General features: G+C 43.2%; 1 protein-coding gene across 1 annotated transcript; it reads right to left on the bottom strand.

Moving 5' to 3' along the window:
- Positions 1-21,807: 21,807 nt before the first annotated feature.
- LOC133782273 (homeobox-leucine zipper protein HOX11-like) lies at positions 21,808-23,735 on the bottom strand. The gene is made up of 4 exons (XM_062221522.1): positions 23,238-23,735; positions 22,797-23,146; positions 22,630-22,709; positions 21,808-22,529 (listed from the first exon to the last, which is right to left on the bottom strand). The coding sequence occupies exons 1-4, from the start codon at positions 23,596-23,598 to the stop codon at positions 22,154-22,156; spliced, it is 1,167 nt and encodes a 388-aa protein (XP_062077506.1). The 5' UTR covers positions 23,599-23,735; the 3' UTR covers positions 21,808-22,153.
- Positions 23,736-23,970: the final 235 nt, after the last annotated feature.

Raw genomic sequence — 23,970 nt, 5'->3', positions numbered from 1 at the left:
CTCAGCCCATGCAAGCGGAAGAGACACCGGAAGTGGTGGTGCTCTGTGAGCAGGTGGCCACCCAAAAACAAAAAATTGATGCTCAAGAAGGTAACATCGCTGCCCTTCAGGAGATCGTACTTGCCATGAAGGCCACTCTTGCAGCCCAGGGGTTGCGCGTGGACCCCAATGGCAACGTGGCAGCTGGGCACCCAACGGGCGAGCCACCTGCGCACCTCGTTGGAGTGCCACCTGTCAACACATTTGGTGTGCCTCCCGAGCACCCAACTGCAGAGTCACGAGATCCACCAGCTAGGATGCCCATCGGGCCCCCAGCATGAGTTAGAGCCTCAATGCCACCGCAGGACCGTGGTAAGGGAAAAGCTGATGATAACCCTGCTTCGAAGCATAAGAGGGTCCGTCAAGAGCCCGAAGGCCACCAGGTTCCGCAACCAACTGACAAAGGAAATGAAATAAGGGCCCAAAGACACCGCCAGGCAGTCAGAACCAGTGGAACTCAAGGCATTCCGCCCCGACGCGCCCACACGGACTGCGCGAGGCCTGGAGCTGGTGTCCCTTTGGGACCTAACAAGTCCCATAGGAATAACAGTCCAAGAATTTGCCCAAGGAATGCCCCACAAAATCGAGAACGTGGCATCAGTATCTCGGTAAACGAAAATGAGTCCGATGGAGAGGCTGAAGTGGCTCGTCCAGAAGATAACTGTGCGTTTTGAGGACAGGGCGACCTGCGAGACAACCTCAATGCTCGGAGGTGCAATAAGGCAGAAGGATGTGAGCCTGTTGAAAAAGGCTCATCATATCTCCGAGATAATCTCAACGCTCGTAGAAGAGATAACCCGACTCAGAGCATCAACTAGGAACGCGAACCGCTCCATGCGGAGTTAGAGAGTCCGAAGCGAATAATGCTTGGGATGGCCAAGCAGCAAGGCCATGAATCTGACTCAAAAGATGAAGAGGTAGAGCCATATGCTCCTCACCTTGTTGAGGCCCCGCTACCCTTAGGATTCAAAATGCCATCCATATCGTCCTATGATGGTGGTTGGGTTCCCACAGATCACCTGTCCAAGTTCAATAGGTTAATGTCGGTGCATCATGTCTCCGACGACGCTAAGTGTCACGTGTTCCCACTCACCCTGACAGGACCAGTAGATGGATGGTTTAAGAAGCTTCGACCAAGGTCCATTCAGTCATGGCACTAATTATCATCCGCCTTCTGAAGACAGTTCATAGGAGTTCAGAAGGTAAGCTTTGAGGTCAACACCTTGGCCAACATCAAGCAAGGACCTTTCGAAACCCTCAAAGCCTACATCAAACTCTTCAAAGAATAAGCGATGAGAACCAAGAGGGTCGATGATGGCCAACAGATGATGGCGTTGTATGCTGGCATACGTGCGAGATCCCCACTCTGGGATGATCTTCAGCAAAGGGGATGTCGACGTCTCGACAACTTCATTCGCCGAGCACAAGAATACATCAGCTAGGAGGACGCCCAGATCGAGGCATTCGGAGCGTCCACCCTTCTCCCTACATCGGCCGCACCTGGCCTCGTGGCCTCTGGGATCCAATACTCCCCTATTTTCACATCCAACATGGCTCGTAGGGAGCTCAACCCAGCCAGAGTGCCATCTCTTCTGGTTACAACGCCATGTTTGCTCCTGGATTTGGTATGGCTCCAACAGGGTTCGGGCCAGTGTCGACTGGATACAGTGCTTTTCAGCTTGCATTCAGTGCTAGAATTGTCGCCCCATCCTAGTCGGCTGAATCCAGTAAAGCTCCCGATGGCACAAGGCGTGGAGGGAAGGGTAAAGGCCGCAAACCCAAAGGGAGCAGAACCACACAGCCCGAGAAGGGAGTCACATCAGGTGAGAAGTACGTCTCACAGTATTCTAAATACACTAACTTGGTGGATTCATGAGAGAACATCTTCATGACCACGGCACAACACGTTCATTACAGGAAACCGCAATCCATTCGATGAGACAGGGATAGGCGGGACCCTGACAAATTCTGTCGTTTCCACAATGACATAGGGTACCACACCAACGAGTGTCCTCAACTCAAGGATGAGATTGAAAATCTCATCAAGTTGAGGCACCTCCCTCAATATGCCAAGGGTGGAGCATGTCAAGCACAGCCTCTCATGGCAGGACCGGTGGTCCCACCTGCCGCACCATAGGCCACAGTAGTGGCTCCTGTAGTTCCCCAACATCCAGTGGCCTAAGGACCTCCTTCGGTGAATGGGCGAGTAGGAACCATCTTAGGAGGACCACACTTGGGCACTTCACGAAGCTCGCATAGCAGGTATGCGCGAGCTTTGAACCACGATGATGAGGTAATGGCTCTGGCCCAACTACCTGGCCAAATGCCACAAATGACTGACCAAGTCATAACATTCTTCGAAGATGATGCTCAGAGAGTGCATTTCCCCCATCATGACCCATCGGTGATTGAGAGTCAAATCTCCAACAAAATGGTAGCGCAGATCCTAGTAGACAACGGGAGTTTGGTGAATATCATGTTTAAGTTAGCCTTCGAGAAGATAGGGCTGACTACGACAGACTTGTCCCCATGCACCTCAACACACTATGGATTCCCGAGAGAAGCCCTCATCCCGATGGGGCAGATAAAGCTCCCCGTGACACTTGGATAGGTACCTCGCCAAGCCTTCAAATAGTGCACCTTCGTAGTGGTGGACTATCCCTCGACGTACAACACCATTTTGGGGTGACCAGTACTAGTGGAGTTTGGGGCCGTCACCTCCATCTGTCATCTGTGCATGAAATTCCCCACGGATGCTGGTATCAACACACTCTGTGGTAACCAAAAATATGTGAGACAGTGCTACAATGTCTCCCTCAAGGCTCCCGTAATGATGGTAAGGGAGGAAGGTCCCAAGAAGTTTGAGTCCTCAGAGGTACAAGTTGTGCAAGATTCGGGGCCCAACGAGTTAGACCCAAGGGTTCAAGATAAGAGGTCCATTGAACCAATAGAGGAGGTGGAGGATGTAGTTCTTGATACCTCCACCCCCGACAGGAAAGTAAATGTAATGCCCCAAATTTCCTAATAAGGTTTAGGACCTTGATTAGGAGGCCAGGAGGGCCATAATTGATTTATTATGCTATTTAATGATAATGTGCATGTTTATGTGTATTAAATATGCATGTGAACCCATTTGTGATTAATTGGGTGATTTTCATATTTGGCCATTTCAGGCATTTTTGGTATATATGTGAAATGGGCGTGGTGCTTTGTTATTATTTGGTTATGCCAGGGCTACCCAGCACAAGACGATCTTAGGAGGTAAGCTAGTGGGAACGTCACAACAGGATTTAAGCTTGACTTGGAGTAAGTCAAGGGGTATTTAGAGCATTACCGGGTTATTGGGTAATGGGAATTAATATTTGGTGATAAATTGGGAGTTAGTAAGACCAGGGGGAAATTCTGGAAGTTTTAACTATAATATCCCCGGGGGTGTTTTTGGGACCCCGAGCATTAGGTTTTATTGGAAGCTACTTAAGCTCGAAGTAACCTTTTAAGAAAGAAAAGGAACGTTCTATACGTTCTCTCTCCCTAAAAGTTCCATTTTCGTTTCCCGATCGCGTTTTCGAAGGTATCTTGAGTTCTAGGACTCGGATTCAAGCGAGGATCGAGGCATAGCAATCCTAAGGAGAATTAGAAGCTTATTAGCCAGAGGATTTGGTTGGAAACAACTCAATCGGAGGTAATTCAAGTTTAAGTTTTTAAGCTTGAATTGGATTTTGTGAATCGTTGAGTTTTTAGTTTGTTTGAGCTTCAAGTTTTGGACCATTGGGAAGTTTGGGAACTTTGATTTAATGATTTGGAGATGTTTGGATGGGTTTTTGGAAGGTTTTAAAGTGGGAAAAACGAAGAAAAATGGCTGGTGCGAAGTTGGGTCGTGGCCCTAGCTTGAAGAAGATGGAGGAGGCTCTGCCAGGGGGCGGGCCGCGGCATGGCCATGTAGGGCCGCGGCCCTTAAGGGAAAAATTGCCCAAAAGTGTGTTTTTGTGATGGAAACTTAGCTCTAAGGGCCTGGGATCGATCCTACTACTTAGTTGAGTGGGATTCGATGTCTTAGAGGCTTGGGTTGGGTTTGGAAGTATTTATTTACTCATTTTGATGAGGTTTTATATTATGGTTGTGACTAGGTTATCACTAGAGGCTTGGAATCGGGATCGTTCTTGTGGCTCGTTTGTTGGTAACCTGTGCTTGGACCCAAGGTAAGAAAACTGCACCCCATATGTGACATGCATGGTTATGTTTGATGCATGTTGGATGTTTAAATGTAAACATTGGTAGCATAATGAATGCTTGGCAATCTTGCCCATTTGCATATGATTATTACTGAGGCATGCTGGATGATTAAGTGTGATGCATGTGATGCACGAGAAACATGTGATTAGGGCATGCCATGAATGATGAATATGAGATTGGTCAGAGTTTGAGTCTCTGAGTTTGTGCATGATCATAATTATGCTAGCAACTGTTTAGTAAGCATGCTGAATGCCATGTTCTTGGATAATTGGCATATGATACACATTGATAGCATTGCTTACTTGTGCATGGTACTGACTAATTATTCAGGTTTGGCAAAGGTGTTAGTATCAACTGTGAAGCTGTGACTCATTAGTCAGGTTCGGCAGTGGTACTGGGCACTGGTCACACGGGGCTGACTCATTAGTCAGAATTGGCAAAGGTGTTAGTATCAACTGTGAAGCTATGACTCACTAGTCAGGTTCGACAGTGGTACTGGGCACTGGTCACGTTGTGCTAACTCACTAGTCATGACAACCCTAGTGTGTTTAGTGCAAGCTATGTCAATTGGACCTAATCGACCCTCTGCATTGAATGACTCAAAGAGCATTAATGCAAGACCGACCTCAAGTTCGATGAATATAAACAAGCATTTATCTAGCCAAGGGCTAGTCATTTAGAGCCATTGCATGAAAGCCTAGGTAACGGTGTTGTTACACGACTATGGGCACTGGGCCCCTAGTGACTTGGTTGTCAGTCACTCAGTATGGTTTACCAGGACCTCAAAGTGATATTCACTCATCTAATCAGAGCTATGAGCTCTGTATGATCATTTTGATCATCATATGCATGGCCTGGGCACTGAGGCCCCAGTGACTTGCTTGTTGGTCACTCAGTATGGTTTACCAGAACCTGTTGAAGGTTAGAGGCTTACCCAAGAGCCACCCTTCCACTTGGATTAGTGACTTGCCTGTCAGTCACTCAGTATGGTTTACCAGAACCTCAAGTGTTGGGACACTCATCTGATTAGGATTGACTTGATAGTCATCCGGTCAGAAGGCAAGGATTTCTTATCCTGGATACCCCAGCATCTGTTTGAATTCATTTGCATGCTGAATAGAGCTATGATTGCTAGGCATGCCAGATATGATTTGATATCATGATGTGACTGTTTGTGAGCATATGAGTTTTCTTGCTGGGCTTTGGCTCACGGGTGCTTTGTGGTGTAGGTAAAGGAAAAAGGAAGCTGGACCATCCTTGAGTTGGAGAGCTTAGGTGATGATGTGCACATATGCAACTGCTCGACCAATACTTGGGCGAGGTTTGAAAGTGGAACTAGGGCTGAACCCTGTTTTGCCGCTTAGAACGGCCTGTTGTAAACACTTTCTTGTAATAAACTCTGAAATTATGTTTTTGGGATCCCAATGCATACAGTAAACGTTCTAGTGAAACGTTATATCTTAACCAAAGTTTTTAACCCCTAAACCGCTAATCATACTTAGTTACACGTTTATGGCCAAACGACTCGATTAGCGAGTTTAGCACTGTTTGTAATGTGCACTGTAGTGGTCCCTGGAGTTGGGGCGTTACAGTAAAATTCGGGGAAAGCTTGAAAACGGAAGTCCGTGAGGCATTGGTGGTTTTCCTCTGAGAAAACCAAGACGTGTTCGCGTGGTCACATTCTGACATGACTAGCATTGATCCGAATATCATACTTCATGCCTTGAATGTTGACTCTAGCTTTCCTCCCGTCTAGTAGAAGCAATAGACGTTTGACCAAACTCGGAAAGAGGCCCTCAAGACCGAAGTGGACAAGCTCCTCCCCAATGGGTTTATCTGAGAAGCCCAATATCCCAGGTGGATATCCATTCCTGTCCTCATGCCAAAGTTGAATGGCACTTGGAGGACATGCATCAATTTTTCGAACCTTAACAAAGCTTGTCTGAATGAATGTTTTCCGCTCCCCAAGATAGACCAAATGGTCGATGCCACCTTCGGTTACGAGTCGTTGTCGTTCATGGGCGCATACTCGAGATATAACCAAATATCCATGCCCATCGCCGATCAGGAGCACACTAGCTTTCGAACCGAAAAAGGTGTCTATTATTACATAGTGATGCCTTTCGGGTTGAAGAACGCTTGCACCACCTGCCAAAGGCTGGTTAATGAGATGTTCAAAAACCATTTGGGGCGGAACATGGAGGTCTATGTGGACGATATGTTGGTTAAGTCCCAGACCGCCTCTGATCACGTAGGCGACCTGGCTGAGGTCTTCGCAGTGCTCTGTCGGTTCGGGATGAAGCTCAACCCCCAAAAGTGCACATTTGGGGTTGCCTCCGGCAAGTTCCTAGGCTTCATCGTAAGCGCTCGGGGGATCGAGGAGAACCCCGAAAAGACTAAGGCTCTAATCAAAATGCCCTTTCCCTGGAAGCATAAAGATGTTCAAAGCCTGACAGGAAGGATCGGAGATTTGAGCCGTTTCATCTCCAAGGCAACGGACAAGTGCATCCCCTTCTTCAATGTTCTCAGAGGAGGTCAGAGGATTGAATGGATAGAAGAGTGCAAACAGGCATTCCAACAGCTCAAGGCGCACATGGAAAACCCTCCGATCTTATCCAAGCCAGTGGGCGGAGAGCCTCTCCTGCTCTACATGGCTATTTTGGAAGATGCCATCAATTTTGCGTTGGTAAGGGAAGAAAGTCACGTTAAGCACCTCGTCTATTATTATCAAGACACTCCTCGGGGTAGAGTCTAGGTACCCGCTGATGGAGAAGTTAACCTTTTTCTTAATGGTTGCCTCCTGGAAGCTAAGACCCTACTTCCAGGTGCATCCAATTAAAGTCCTCACAAACCACCCACTTAAGCAAGTCCTTTAGAAGCCTTAGTCATCGGGAAGGCTCTTGAAGTGGTCGGTGGAGTTGAGTCGGTTTGACATCACCTACCACCCGAGGAATGCCATAAAAGGTCAAGCACTCTCTGATTTTATCATCGAATGCACGAGGAATTAAGAGAGGACCGAGTGCACCCCAGTGGTCGGACCATCATGGAAGTTGTTCGTGGATGGGTCTTTGAATGAGAATGGTGCCGGGGCGGGACTTATTTTGATTTCCCTTGAAGGGCACAGGGTGCATAGTGCCCTCCGCTATGGGTTTAACGCCTCTAATAACGAAGCCGAGTACGAAGCCTTGATCACGGGGCTCCGAGTGGCACTGGAGCTCAAGGCCGAAGGACTCGAAATTTTTAGCGATTCCCAACTCGTGGTGAACCAAGTTCTTGGAGAATACTAGGCCCGGGGAACAAACATGGCAGCGTATTTGGCAAGGGTTCGAGAAATGCTGCATAACTTCCAAAGTTTCACTATTCAGCAAGTGTCGCAGAAGCAAAATTCCAATGCGGACGCCCTGGCTAAGCTGGCCACGACCAAAGATGCTGAATTAATCAATGCGGTCCCCATTGACTACTTCGAGTCTCTGAGTATCTCTGCTCCAGACAAGGTGGAATTAGTACAACCCCAAGATGGGTGGATGGAGCCAATTTTTAAATACCTCATCTCTGGGGAGTTGCCCCAAGATAAGAAGGCAGCTCGAAAGTTTTGTACCAAGTATCGAGGTATATAATCATGGATAGTAGGCTATATATACGAGGCTATTATTTGCTCTTGCTTCAGTGCGTGTCCAAGCAAGAAACCAGTTTAATACGATGAGAGGTACACGAAGGTTTCTTCGAAGATCACACTGGGGGGCAGAGCCTTTCCAAGAAGATCTTAAGACAAGGGTATTTCTGGCCCGCCATGAATGGAGACGCGAGGGATTACGTCAAGAAATGAGACAAGTGTCAGCGCTTCGCCAATATCCCCCGAGCACCTCCAAATGAGCTTACTCAGATGACCAACCCATGGCCTTTTCCTATATGGGGCATCGACCTTATAGGGTCCCTGCCTATAGGGAAAGGAGGGGTGAAATATGCCATAGTGGTCATCAACTACTTCATGAAGTGGGTTGAGGCTGAGTCGCTCGCCACAATCACCTCCAAAAAGGCCTTGGATTTTGTCATAAAAAATATCATTTGCCGGTATAGGCTTCCGAGGAAGATAGTTGTAGTTCGACAGTGAAGTGTTCATGAACTTCTATCAACGACATGGTGTCATCAAGAGCTTCTCTTCTGTGGCCCATCCACAGGCCAATGCTCAAGTGGAAGCAGTTAATAAGACACTCAAGTCCAGTTTAAAGAAAAGGCTGGAGCAGGCAAAAGGAGCTTGGCCCGAGGAGCTACCTAGAGCATTGTGGAGCTACTACACCACTGCCCGGACCTTCACCAGCCATTCTCCCTTCTTGATGGCCTACCGGTATGAGGCTATGCTCCTGGTCGAAGTAGCGATCTCCATGCACCGACAGGATACGTATGATCCAACCACGAACCATGCTTTACTTTGGGAGTCCCTGGACCTCGTGGAGGAGCTACGCGAAGCTTCTCAACTACGAGTAGCGTCCTACAAGCAAAAGGTGGCCATATATTTAACTCCAAAGTGAAAGATAGGAAGTTTGGGGTCGGAGATTTGGTGTTGCGACGAGTCTTCTTAGCCACTCGAGACCCCGATGCAAGAGTGTTGTGACCCAACTGGGAGGGCCCATACGAAGTTGAGAGCGTTGTATGTCCATGTTGACCACGATTTTGGCCAACTGCAAGTAGATACAAAAACGACAAGAACCTTGAATAGAAAGCAAGTAACACCAATAGTTTTTATAGTGGTTCAGCCCCAATTTGTTGGTAATAGCATAATCCACTTGGAGTTGTGATATATTTGGCCTACACTTAAGATCAGACGAACCTGAGTCAACCGAGTTTCTCAAGTGTAGGTAAAAAGATACAGTGTTTCTCTCTCTAAACTCTCAGTAAATACTCCCTGAATGCCCCAAATAACAGTCCCCAAATCTCCAAAGTAGAGAATGCTCTCTTATCTCCCAGAATTCGATCCCTCAAAATGATGCCATGAGCTCTTTATTTATAGGCTCATGGATCGTACATAAAAAATATCTCGTTTTGACGGGGTCCTTGGTTGTTTCAACCAACTTTAATTAATAAATAATAAACAAATTTAAATTACAACAATAAAGCTACTACTTCGTGGTATTTAAGAGATTCCCGCGGTAGTTACGAGCGATTCGAGTTGAAGCTGTTACTGAGGCTTTAGTGAAGAGTCACTAGACGGTAACTTCTGAGATTTTGATCCATCGACCGACCAAATCCATCCCCGAAGTGACTGGTTGGCCAAGACAACTCACCGGTTGGCCAAATCACACTACCGGTCGGGCATGGCACACCACCAGTCGGGCATGACACACCGCTGGTCGGGCATGGCACACCGCTGGTCGGGCATGGCACACTGCTGGTCGGGCATGGCACACCATCGGATTCCCACGTCATCAAATGAAATTTTGGGGATAACATTTGCCCCCCAAGTTTATTATATGATTTTCTCATATGATAAACTTTTCTTCCAACTCCTTGCAAGGATCCGCAGTAAATTTAATAATTATTGTGTCCTAACATTTCAAAAATGACCTTCTATATTCTCCTGCCTTTTCAAGTAAACCCATGATCAAACTTTTGAGTCCATGAAAACGGTAATTATCAGTTTCCCATCTTCCATCGCACTTTCGGGTTCATGGGTTTGTATGAACTTTGAAGTTTTCTTGAAACTTTTTGAAACCCTTGAAGTTCCCTTCTTGATCTTATTTGCACAGTCCAAGATTAAGAAAATATGTTTATACATCCCGCTATGCTCCATACCCTTTAGCCCATCAAACTTGTTTCTTTTACCATTCCTAATCGATCAGATTCCTTTTGGCCCTCTGAACCCTTGTGCCTCGGAACCCAAATAGCTCCTCGGAACCCAACTAGCCTTTCGGGTGATTTGCCTCCTCGGTCCCCTAGCCGCTCGGACTCTGTTAGCAGATCGAGTCTTCTCGGCTGCCTTGGCTCTTCGGAACCCACCAAGCTGCTCGACCTATGCACCTCAACCACTCGGTTGTCTTGACTTCCTCGGAAATGCTTAACTGGTCGGATACATCCTTAGCCAATCGGGCATCACCTTGGCCCTTCGAAACTCCTGCAAGCTGCTCGAATACCTCCTAGTCACTCAAGTAATTTGGTTACTTGGACAGTATTAGCCGCTCGGAACACGCTCCTACCTGCTCCTTGGACATGCCCAGCTCCTCGGACACGCCCAAACACCTCGGACAACCAGCTCCTTTGGACATGCCTAGCTCCTCAGACAGCAGCTCTTTGAACGTGCCTAGCTCCTTGGGAACACTCCCATATGCTCAGGGGCACGCAAGCTCCTCTGACAACAGCTCCTCGGACAACATCTCCTCGGACGTGCCATCTCCTCGGGCGCGCATCTCCTCAGACGCACTAGTTCCTCGGACATGCATCCCCTCGGATGCACATCCCCTCGGCGTGCTCCTCGAGCTGCTCGGACATGCGGCTCCTCTGGTCGGACATGCGCCCCAGATGCTTGGACGCACACCTGAATGCTCGGCCATCACCTTAGGCCTTAGTCCTTCGACATTCAGAATTATCTATTTGAATCTCTCAAAATTACTATTTTTTTCTCAAAATATGTCTTTATCTGGGGTACGTTGATTTCTCTTCTCAAAGAAATTTTTTCATTGTGTAGTGAATATTTTTGCTTTGCACTCATTTTCTGTTTGGTTTACTCCAGGGACTCATCACTGTTAGTCATGCTCAATGCCTAGCAGTCGACTATAAGGAGCTGGTCAAGATCTTGAATGATCAATAGGTGGAAGCCCAGGCAACGATTGAAAGTCTAACTAAGTCTGAGAAAGATCTCCAAGAAAAGGCCTCCGGGGGACTCCACCAAGAGGTTCTTTCTCTCACGTAATTTTGCCCGCCCCCATCGAAGAGCCACGTATCCAGACCACATCATCACTGTTTTATCTGAGCAGGTTGAGAAAACAATTGTTGACTGAGATAGATCATTGAATGATTTGGTTGACGAGAACAACAAGCTAGTCCAGGCCAATAAGACATTGACCGACCAGCTGAAGAAGAAGACTCAAGAGAATGAAGAGCAGAAACAGGAGAAGGAAATTGATCTGGCTCGTTATGAAGATATCTGCTTCAACTGCTTCTATCAGATTGGGAAGTTAAAAAAGCCTCTCAACCTCGAATTTCTCTCTGAAGAAGCCAAGGCTAAAGAAATTGCCAAATGCGAAGCCAAGGCCACAGAGGAGGCAGCTCTTCTAGCTGACACTGTGCCTGCCTCTCCTGCTCTATCACTCCGACCAAAGGAGGTCCTGGATATCGACGATGGTGTTGACTAGCCAGGGACTAGTTTACCCGACCAGTGGACACTCTTAGCTGACCTGAGAGCTTCCTATCCAACAACAGAGTTTCCTACTCGACCAGTGATACATGCTCAGCCGACTAGGGAAGTTGTATCTGCTCTCCCAACCAGGAAAACTTTGCACCTGACCAACTAAACTTTGCACCTGACCAGCTAAACTTTGTACCTGGCCAGTAGTTTACTCTTTTTTCTTATACTTTTGTGAAAACAATTGCTGCTTAGCAGCTTTGATATTTTTCTCGTACAGCCGAGCTGTTGGCATTTATACTTTCCTTTTCTTTGCTAACTTGAAACATTCTAAGTCTTTTTAGACTTAAAACATTATAAGTTTTTTGTGAATAGTAAAGTCACTCTGATGTATGCCTTATATTTTCGCATGAGTACTTAGTTTTCTAACTTAGAAATTCTAAACATTTCATAAGTCCCTACTAAGTATACTTTCTCACACTCTTATTGCTCTAGCATTTTATGAGCACAATGTTTATTGTCACACGAAAATTTGCTTCCAACTTGAAATTTTGAAAAATTCCAAGTTACTTAAGCTTTGTCAAACAAGTTAGCTTAATGGCCTTTTTTGACTTCGAAAATTTACAAGTCAGCCTAAAAATAGATATCTTAACTCATGCTCTTATTGCATATGTTAAATTATATACCAGTATACCCCAATGTGCCCCCCAAGTGATCGAGGGATGAAAGATCCTTGGTCACTTGCTACTTGACCGAATCTATTCGAGCAGTTAATTACTCGTGAAACACATACAATATATGGAAAATATTCGAGCAGTTGAACATTGCTAGAACGTACCGAGCAGTTGAACACTATTCAAAAAATTAACACACATGCATATTTGTAGCAAGAATCGACCACGCTGCGCGCAGTCTCTTTTCTTACTCGTAAATTAAAAAAGGACAAAACATGTCTAATAACGAGTCTTAAACAACAAAAATTGTTCAAAAACTAAATGACTGGTTAACAAATAACCAACTCATAAACCAAACTTAAATAACAAGTTAAACAACTTGAAATTAAGCTACCACTCTGAAAGCGATATTTAGTGATAATATATCCATAGCCGCTCGCCATTCCAGTGGTTCCTGATCAAGCTCTGTTCACCCAATCTCATCCTAGCACTCCAGCTCATGCCGAAGCGTCTGGGCATACCTCTCCCTTTCTTTGTTACTATCCCCAGCCAAGTGTGGACCTCCACATATAGTGTCTAAGGTAAAATCCACAGGCCCGGGTTGCAAGGGTGGAGATCTCTATCGTTTGAACCTAGGATTGTCATTGCCTCCTTCTCCTTGGGGTTTCTCTGCCCGGTACTTTTTCAACTGGCCCGACCGGAGAAGAAATTCTATCTCGTCTTTGAGGTGATTGCATTCATTCGTGTCGTGACCATAATCTCCATGGAAACGACAAAACTTATTCATGTCTCTCTTACTCATCTATTTCCTGATGGGTGGAGGTTTCTTGTACGGAACCTCTTCATGACTAGCAAGATATATTTCCGCCCGGCTGGCCAAGAGAGTGGTGTAATTAGTGAACTGAGGCTCATACTTGGTTGGATTTTCGTTTGAACTCGACTTAGCCTTATTTTCTTCATGGCGGTCAGACCCATTATTCCCACGCTTCTTTCCACCATTCTTAGGAGGGTCAGCCGATCCATATGGATTGTTTATTCCATTCTCATCTTTCTCAATTGCATCATCCAATTTCATATACTTGTCCGCTCGGTCAAGAAATTGTTGAAGTGTTGAAATTGGATTTCTATGTATACTATCCCACAAAGGGCTCCGGTAAGTGATTCCAAAGGATATGGCAACCATCTTCCCCTCGTCTCCTACGACAGTTGCTCTATTGGCTTCTCTCATGAATCTATGTATATAATTCTTTAGAGACTCATCCATTCCTTGTTTGATATCTGCCAAGTGGTTGGCATAAACTGGTGGAGTTCGGGCAGTGCTGAATTGTCTACAAAACTTCTTCTTTAGTGTTTCCCAAGAGGTAATGGAATTCGGCTTAAACATCCAATACCACTTCTGGGCAGTATTTGACAATGTAGTCGGGAAAACTCTACACCGATGATTGTCACTTACCCCGAGCAGTTCCATCTGGTCATCAAATTTCCTAACATGTCTGATGGGATCCGCCTTTTCTGTATATACCCGCAGCACCAATGCTTTATATTTTGTCGGCGGCTGGGCTCCTCTAATCCGAGGACAAAATGGATTGCCACTCTTGTGGTCTACCGCATCAATCCCGGAAGGTAGTTTTGATAAACCTTGCACATCAGCCATTAGTGCGTCAAGCAGGGCTTGGATGGCTGGTGCAATTGATGAGGCTCCAAAATTTTGACTTCCCGGTCGGGCATTTCCATCTGGTGCAGTTTCGTCAAGTATTTCTACTTGATCGGTAGGGCGAGTCAGATCTTGCCCTTCGACCGGGACGGTCTTCCTCTTGTTGGTGATAACGTCCATTAGATCCTTCCAAGAAGCATGTTCTCCTACCCGGTCAAACATCATGCTCTTATATTTTTCAGAAGGCTTACTGCGTGGGACCTGCTCTCTCCCACTACGCTGCTGGCTGGGAAGTAGTGGCGGCTTTTCGGTACGGCCTGGGCAGTATTTTCCTCCTTGCTGGTCAATTCCTTCCTTTTCTTTTTCTTTTGATCGGTCGGTCTGATGATTGTCCCCCTCATCTCGACCATGTCCATCTTTGTAGCTAGGAGTTTTTTTTTATCTCGATGAGCTTTGGTTTGGTTGTTTCCGGGCGAAGTCTGCTTACTATCCGACCGGTAACTCTTTGATCGGGAGGTTTCTGACCGGTGACCTCTGGAAGGGGTTCTAGAGTTCTCCCTTTGTGTTGATGCAGTTTTAGAGCGGACTCCGTCATCTACCCGACCAGTCTGATTTCTTTGACTTTGGTCAGGTCCCCGAGAGTCTGTCCTTCCAGTAGGGGACTTTTGACAAGCGTTGTCCTTTCGTGCTCCCTGGACAGTTGCTCGTGCCGCTGCTTGAGCATTGGCATGGTCCAATTGGGTAGCCGCTTCTAGTGCAAGTGCTGCTTCACTATGTCTCCAGTCAACTTCCTCCTGTCGTAGTCTGATCTCTTCACTTCTGGCCTCCATATCGCGCCTTTGCTGTTCTAACGCAGCTCTCTGCCTGGCCATCTCTTCAGCGAAAGACTCCTATTAGGCGTTAAATTGCATCATCTCCTCCTGGAAAGCCCCCATGGCCTCCTGGAGTTGTTTGACATCTGGAGTTGTCTCCTCGAGAAAGACCCTGGGCTCAGTGTCAGGGTTCTCAGGTGCAGGACCTTCTGGTCTAACATTTTCTTTTGCAGTTGACGTATTGGGCTTCATGGGAGCCATATTGGTAGGATAGTAGTGTGTTTCTTCTATTCAGGCTCTCAATAAAAGCACCAAAAATGTTGACCACGATTTTGGCAAACTGCAAGTAGACGCAAAAACGACAAGAACCTTGAATAGAAAGTAATTAACACCAATAGTTTTTATAGTGGTTCAACCCCAATTTGTTGGTAATACTTAATCCACTTAGAGTTGTGATATTTATAGCCTACACTTAAGATCAGACGAACTTGAGTCAACTGAGTTTCTCAAGTGTATACAGTGTTTCTCTCTCTAAACTCTCAGTAAATACTCCCAGAATGCCCCAAATGACGGTCCCCAAATCTCCAAAGTAGAGAATGCTCGCTTATCTCCCAGAATTCGATCCCCAAAAATGATGCCATGAGCTCTTTATTTATAGGCTCATGGATTGTACATGAAAAATATCTCGTTTTAACAGGGTCCTTGGCTGTTTCAACCAACTTTAATTAATAAATAATAAACAAATTTAAATTACAACAATATAGCTACTACTTCGGGATATTTCAAAGATTCCCGCGGTGAGCGATTCAGGTTGAAGTTGTTACTGAGGCTTTACTGAAGAGTCACTAGACGGTAACTTCTGAGATTCTGATCCGTCGACTGACCAAATCCATCCTCGAAGTGACTAGTCGGCCAAGACAACTCACCGGTTGGCCAAATCACACTACTGGTCGGGCATGGCACACCATTGGTCGGGCATGGCAAATCACACCACCGGTCGGGCATGGCACACCACCGGTCGAGCATGGAAAATCACACCACTGGTCGGGCATGGCACACCACCGGTCGGGCATGGTACAACGTTGGTCGGGCATGGCACACCACTGGTTGGGCAAATCACTTCTGACCAGTAATATCACAACTCCGCAGGTCAACTCCCAACCTTTTCACTTTTTTAGTCAACACATTTATTGACTATTAATGAGTCATTTACTGACCATGCATTGCCACTTGTCCCATCTGATTGCCACGTCATCGAACAAAAATTTGGGGATAACAGTCCGGGAACGTACAAATTAGCCCGACTTAATGGGGAGCTGATTCCTCACGCTTGGAATGTCGAGTATCTTCGCTAGTATTACCGGTATTATGAGCAACAAACATTGTCTATTTTTGTAATACCCCCTGTAGCCTTCGGGCAAATGTAATGGAAATCGTGTATATAAAACACAGTAAGAAATTTGTTTGTTTTGCTTATGTTCTTTGGTTTCCTTTATATTATATTAATGATGTGTAAGAGCACTCGCTCGCCTGGACAAGTAGCAGACTAGTCTCCGATCACTTGGGGGGCATGGAGTTAGGACAGTACTACTCACAAGGAACGACCAAGGAAATTAAACTTGTCAATTTCCAAGAGGAGTAAGCTTAGCGTCGCCATCCCGAGAATAGAAAGTCCTAGGAAACTAGTAAAGTCTAGCCTAGAAGGCAGCTTGTTCCAGGCAGAACTAAGCTTAGTAACTAAGAGCTAGATAACCCAAGTAACGCGAGAATAGACTATTGTCACCTCCCGTGGACACCGAGCCCGAGGAGCTCTGACCAAGTCTCTTGGTCTCGAGATACGAACGGAAGGCCGAGTACCCTATACTTAGCCTCGAGAAATCCGTGACATGGGAAGCTTGGCTAGTTGATGAGCGAAGTGCCCTTAATGTCACTATATCCCATATCTAAAAAAACCAGTATAACAGACTTAAGAGTTTAGATTACCTACCAAAGAGTAATAACCAAATCCTAATCTATGCAATACGAACGAATACCCAAGCGGCCTACGCCTGGGCGTCTCATTAACATCACCTCTTGAGGAGATATATACTCGGGGAGCAGTGCCAAAACCCCCGATCTCTCGAGTAATGCATACTCGGGGGGGGGGGGGGGGGCAGATGTTTTCACATGCCAGGACCCCTGAGAGCCCAAATCTTTGGATTGCAGGGGCATAAGACGACGAGTGAAGACCTATGGTAAATTTCACGTCAAAGATACTTCTAGGACTATGGGCCTATAAGAGGCTAAACGCGGAAACCAAGTGTTTAAAACAATTTGAGTTCTTGTTCTCGTGACATTCGTGTTATGTTGAAATTATAGAACCAAATATTTAAAACGATATGAGTTCTTGTTCTCGTGGCATTCGTGTTACGTTGAATTTATAGAACCACGTGTTTAAAACAATTTGAGTTCTTATTCTCGTGACATTCGTGTTACGTTGAATTTATAGATCCAAGTATTTAAAACAATTTGAGTTCTTGTTCTCGTGAAATTCATCTTAAGTTGAATTTATAGAACCAAATATTTAAAACGGTATGAGTTATTGTACTCGTGGCATTCGTGTTACGTGAATTTATAGAACCAAGTGTTTAAAACGGTTTGAGTTCTTGTTCTCATGGCATTCATGTTACGTTGAATTTATAGAACCTAGTGTTCAAAACGATTTGAGTTCTTGTTCTCATGACATTCATGTTATGTTGAATTTATAGAACCACGTGTATAAAATGGTTTGAGTGCTTATTCGCGTGACAACTTAGGTTACGTTGAATTAAAAAAAACCAAATCAAGTGAAAGGAAAAGATGCGTAGCTAAATAGGAAAATAAGTACAAGTGTGCTCGCGGCCTCGAGCATTAAATGTTTATTCCCCTAAAAAGCATTGCACAAGGGCTTGTTTCTACTCAAGGAATTACTGAGGGCCTTCACATGATGGCACCTCTGTCACCAGCTCGACCACTGGGTTGTCTTTGGGAATCCAGCCCGCTGCCAAGGCCTCTCTCTCTTGAGCCTCGCAGGCAATGTCTGCCTCGAGACACGCTTCGAGTTTGGTCCTCATATCATGATCTTCTGTGAAGGAGAGGTCCATGTTCTTGTTGCTTTGCCACGCGATAAAGAGCATGTCCTCAGCCATCACGTCAAGGTCATTGGCCAAGTTCCCATTGGTCTTTTCCAACTCACCAACACGGGTTTCAAGTTCCATCCAGCTTAACAGAAACTCCTCGCGGACTCGGGCCAGTTCCTCCTCCACGGTCCATGTCCGGACCGCAGCATCTTCCATTAACTTGGCGGATGTCTCCTCTAAGGCAGACAGTTTTGACCTCTCCATGACTAGTTGATCCTCCACCTCTCAAACGCAGCCCCTGGTGTCCTCCACCTCTTTCTTAAGCCATGAATGTTCCTCCAGAGGAACCGCAATCTCTTGGGTTTGAGCAAGCTCCACCTAGACACGAGCCAGCTCCTCCCGAGTCTTCTTCAGCTCAAGAGACCGCGTCAGCACCAGGTCCCTGAGTCGTTTGTTTAAAGCAGTAACCTGTAAATTCAGGATGATGAATCAGCCAAAAAGACAAGATAGTCATTGAACTTAAATAGAAACCAAGACTTACCCTAGTGGCGGCGTGACTTCTAGTTGCCACCAACGCCATCTCGTTGTCACCGCTGCAACGGGCGAAGCTGCCTGCGGTCATCTCGCACAGGGATGTCGTTAATCCCTGCAGGAGTTGCGTGCCAAGTGGCATGACCCTCTCTCCTATACTCCCCACGAGGAGAGGTTCAAGTTCCTTGTGGCGAGGAGCAGAGACAGGTTCCTTCAGCCAGTCCTTGGGCAGAAACTCGGTCAGTAGTCGGGCATTCTCGTTGCCTTCGCTGATGCGAGTGTTGTAGTACTTAGCGTTGCTCGATGGTGTTCGATACCAGCTCGATATGGCCTTTCAAATCAAGATTTTCTTGAAAAAATCGAGGTTGTTCGATGGTTGCTCGATAGTGATTCGATACAATTCTTGTAAGAGACATAATTTTTCAGTCGGGTGTCCATTTGGGGTGATTTTTTTTTATTTTAGGTATGTTTTTTAGATCTACACGTTTTAGATGTTCACATACACATTTTTCAAAATTTAGAACTTGAAAACATACCAAAACATATCTTGAACATGAGGTATGTTTTGCATTTTGTATTTTTTTTCAAGATTTGCATTTCCCACATGTGTATATACACATCTCAAACATGTAGATCTTGAAAAAAAATACCAAAAAAAAAAATATATCACCCTAAACGGACACCCGATTGAAAAATTACGTATCTTGCAAGAATTGCATTGAACATCATCGAACCACCATTTAGCAACATCGATTTTTCATGAAAATCTTGATTTTGAAGGCCCCATCGAGCTGGCATCGAGCACTATCGAACCACGTCGATTTTCTGCAGATTTCAAAATTTCAGATCTGAAGAAAAAAAAATCGCAAAAAAACCTAAAAATCATGCCTAGATCTGTTCGAAATGTAGTATTTTAATGTTCTAAGTGAATAATACTTATCATTACATTGAATTCTCTTATATTTTACCTACCCATAGATTTTTTTTTCTAGAGAGAGAGTTGAGAGGAATGGGTTGAGGTAGAGAGAGGGAAGAGAGAAGAGGAAGTTGATAAAAATTATGTGAGGAATATTTTAAATATTCTCAAAAGAATTGACATTTTTAAAAATAATTTAAATGCATAGTATTTTTTTTTTACTTGGAACTCCTGATGAACCATAAAAACTCAAATTTCACTTGAGTTATAACACTTGTTATAACAGAATTATTCTATACTCCCGAATTTTTTTGCTTTTTTTTTTTTCTTTTCTGTTTTTTTCTCAATCAATACTCTAAATTGAAATTAATGTGGAGAAGCAATGAAAATGAAAATGAAAATGAATTCATGTATTTTTCTACGGCTCTTATGTGGTGTAATAGTCAAATAAAAAGATTACTCTACGATTATGCTCTTTCTTTAATTTAATTTTGGTTGACGTGAATCATTAATTCCTTCATATTGACGTGAACACTTTTTTGGAATTTTTTTTATAAAGAAAACTTAACACGTAAAAGTAATATTGATGAATAAAAATTAGTCAAACACTACTTAAGTTTTGACTTTTGGGGCTTTTGTCCGTTGGATGAATAATATTATATGATAATTGTTTTGCGGGAAAAAAACAGAAACTACATATACCTTTTTTTTTTCTTCTTCTTTTAGGTCTTAGCAGCCTAGCTTCCTTTCCCATTTCTATCTTGAATATATATTGCAATTTATGAATAGTGTATTTAAGGACATATGGATTATATCTAAAAATTACATACCAATATATCACTATTTTCAACTATACCATTCAAAATAATTTTGAGCCACACAATTTAAAATAAAATTAATTTATTATAAAATATTGATAATTAAAATTACAATTACAGTCACAATTAAATTACCTTATCTAATAATAATGATAAATTCTCATTAAATTATTACTTATCTTTAATTTATATATAAAAACGTATTGTCTAGTATTGGGTGGATTTGAAACCTTCCCTCTCTCCTCTACATATTCACACATCTAATAACTACTCGAACTAGCTCCAAGTGACATTATTTATCTTATTTCGCTCGCCTTTTTCCGAATCACGGAAACACTCTTTAAACTTATACCATCTCCTAAAAATAATTTATTATGTTATACTTTGTCAATTTTAATTTTTATATAAAATACTCTTTACTAACGAGATTTATTATATTTTAAGTCACTTTAATTTTCTGTAACAAGTTTTCTCCTGCTGCAACTACCAACTGCAGTACTAAATTAATACTTTTATCATTAGCTATTTATCTTTATTATTTATAATGTAATATAAATAAAATGATATAAATTAAATTGATGGAGGTAGTGTGATAAAAAAAATCTCAAACTATAGTTAGCTAAGTTTGATACGTAATTAATAAAATAATAATAAATGAAACATAAAATATATTGATTATTTTTACAAGAATAATAATAATTCAAATAGATGTTTTTGCAATGAAAAAAACGGTCAAATAGAAAATTCAAGGAGAAAATTTATTATGCCATAAGTATATTTATATATATATATATATGATTGTTAACAGATATTTTATTAATATTTTAAAATTTTTAAATAAGTTTAAAGTACAAAAAAATATGGGTATTTTTTTTTATATTCGTATGCAATAGAATATTTAAATTTTGATTTCTACCTCCTAAATTATTTAAAAACTAAAATTTTGATTTCAACATTCTAAATTATTTAAAATCTAATAAAATATTTACTACCAACTTCAAATTTATTTAAAAACTAATAAGACATTTACTACAACTACAAATTATACATTATATACAAGTAATTAAAATTATATTTATCCATATGCTAAAAATACAAAAACTACACCAGTGGTCCCCTAATTGTATGAACAAACATACATGGCTCGTGACAACTCACGTGACCAGCAGTGATGGTAGAGTATTAAAATATTGAATACCATATAAGACGAGGTAGATATAGTTACATGATTTTAATATCTTTGGTGGTGGAGTGTAGTCATGATTGGGGTTTGAAAAAGGGGCTACCCTACTTTCAAGGACAATATACAAAATAAATACCAAAGGGAATTTAATGACGACCCCTTCTCCCTCCTAACTGAACCCCACGACCCCAACTACTAAGTCAGCCTCAGTCTACTTTCCATGAACCCCACGCATCATCAAATGGAGTGGAAAGTGCAAATGCTCCTCTCTTTGAATTGAAATCATTAAAAAGTCCCAAAAACACATTATTACACAATAAAGTCACATAAGTCTCTCATTCCCTTATTGCCCCATATGCTCCTCCAAACCATGCCTTAAACCACGGCCAATAACCAATTAACCATTCCATCGGAAAAAGAATTTCAAAATCAAAACTCCCCAACCACTAATCAATTCTATAATTAATATATACCAACAATCAATATACAATTTATTATTATCAAAACAAAAAATATTTTCAAACGGCAATACAAATTTTCCTTCTATTTTTTTCCCAGTAAAAAAGTAGGGGTAATAAGATATTACAATAAATAAATAAATAAAACCCAAATATATGTTTTTTTCTTTCCTTTTCCTCCCTCTGACTCTCGCTCTATCACAACAAAATTCAGCGACTAAGATAGGAGATCCAATTTTTCTTTTAATCTCCCCAGAACAAGGATTAAAACAACCTTAATTAATCAAACAAAACCTATTTTATCATTCTCCGAAATCTTTTACTTTGTCTATGTACAAATCAAAAACCCACTCTTTGATGCAAAACGTCCAACGTACCACCATGATCAGCGTCAGCTTCGATCATGAAGCCGTAGAGGACTGGTGAGTATAGGTTTGGGTTTGGGCTTGGGCTTGGGTCTGGGCCAGGGGAAATGGATAGAATTTGGGCCTGTTCAGTGGAAACCCAGCGGCTGATTTTGATGATGATGATTCATTGTTGTTACTGGTGGGATTGGTGCTACTGGGGTTAGTAACGGTGTTGGTCGTAGTGGCCACGCGCTCGCAAGAGGGGCACATAGTGAGTGTAGTGGCTGGGAGTTGCATGTAGAAAGGGTTTGAAGTCTTCAAAGCTCTGAGCTCTTGAAGCTCTTTGTTAAGCCTTCTGTTCTCTTCGGTCAAAGTCTCACAACACCTCTTCAAGTACTCGCAATCAACCTCCGTTTGCTTCAACTTCGTTCTATAATTAATTTAAATAAGTAATTTTAACAATTATATATTACTAAGATAAATATTCATTTTAAATCATTCTTAATAATTTCATACAGATAGATAAACACCTTGCTCTACGGTTCTGAAACCAAACTTCCACTTGACGAGGGCGAAGATTGAGCTGTTTAGCAAGAGCTTGCTTTTGCTTCTGAAAAATTAAAATTAAAAAGAAAAATCAGAAAGTGATTTGACAAAAGGGTATTTGGGTCTTTCTAGAATTCTTAATTGAACTTACTGGGTTGAGGGTATTGTGTTCTTTGAAACTCTCTTCAAGAAAAGCAGACTGGTCTTTGGAGAGCCTGAGTTTCTTCCGGTTGTTACCGTTGACGTCATCATCGTCACTGGCTCTAGGAGAAGATCTCTCCGCCTCACCCTCCGAGTACTGGTCCCTCTTATTATTACCTCCGCTTCCCCTGTAGCTGTACAACCCTATGTCCATCTGAAACGACGACGTTCCACCACTGTTCGAGTTCGGTGAGGACGAAAGCGCCGTCGTATCGTCCGCCTCCTCCGCTGCGGAGGTGTGGACCACCACTTTTGAAACTCTGTTCAGTTCCAATATTCCACAACCAGCACTAGCGCCATCTTAAAAAAAAGAACATAAAAACATAAATATTACAAAAAAAAAGAATACATAGTAATAAATCTAATAAGAAAAGGTTTTTGATATTCTTACCGTGAATTTCAGCGGAAGAGGACCAAGGGAAGCCGCTGCCGCCATGGCTGCGAGGAACCGGAGTGTGGGGAAGAAGATCGAGCTGAACCGGGGGTTCAGAGGAAGAACCGGATTTACCGTCGTTAGTAGTAGTAGTACCCTCAATCTGGGAAATCTCGTCTCGTCTTCTCTGCTGTTCTTTGCTATTTAGTTCGTCTTGTCTTCCATTTTCTTCTCCACCTCTAGAGCGTAGTGGACCGATTGATAAGTCCATGCAAAATGGAGAAGCCTTGTCGTTGTTCGAGTGGTCACGGTCACGGTGGTGCTTTTCTACGAACCCAAGGGGTTTGGGAGGGTCTCCTAAGCTCAAACCCAGTTCCATACTGGGAAAGAAAGAATGAAAGAAAATAAGGAGCAAGAGAGAGAGAAGCAGAAGAAGACGAGTACAATAATCACAAATGGGTTTGAACTGAAGGAAGCAGAAAGAGTCTTTATAGAGATAATAAATTCGATCTGTCAAACATTACGAATGCAGACCCAACAGTCCCATTTCTTTATGATTTTTTTTTAATATAAAAAAATAATCTTTGTTTTTTTAATTTATTATTATTATTATAACTCCATTCCATCCATCCTATAATAATAATTTTGCCTTGTGGGAAACCAGTTTGACCGACAACCATCGCCCAGGTTGACAAACACACGTGAAAGGCTATTTTTATTAGAGAGAGAAAAAAGAAAAGAAAAATAAATA

The sequence above is a fragment of the Humulus lupulus genome, chromosome 6 (assembly GCF_963169125.1).
Source record: "Humulus lupulus chromosome 6, drHumLupu1.1, whole genome shotgun sequence".
Lineage (NCBI taxonomy): Eukaryota > Viridiplantae > Streptophyta > Magnoliopsida > Rosales > Cannabaceae > Humulus > Humulus lupulus.
The sequence above is the reverse complement of the archived record's forward strand: the minus strand, read 5'-3'. Positions and strand labels throughout refer to the sequence as shown.

What these genes read in the sequence shown, in the direction of transcription:
- LOC133782273 (XM_062221522.1), bottom strand. Translation starts at nt 23,598, where the DNA reads ATGGAACTGGGTTTGAGCTTAGGAGACCCTCCCAAACCCCTTGGGTTC. An exon ending in CTCTTCCGCTGAAATTCACG is followed by an intron (nt 23,147 to 23,237) that starts GTAAGAATATCA and finishes CTTTTTTTTAAG; the next exon opens with ATGGCGCTAGTGCTGGTTGT. An exon ending in TTTCAGAACCGTAGAGCAAG is followed by an intron (nt 22,530 to 22,629) that starts GTGTTTATCTAT and finishes AATTAATTATAG; the next exon opens with AACGAAGTTGAAGCAAACGG.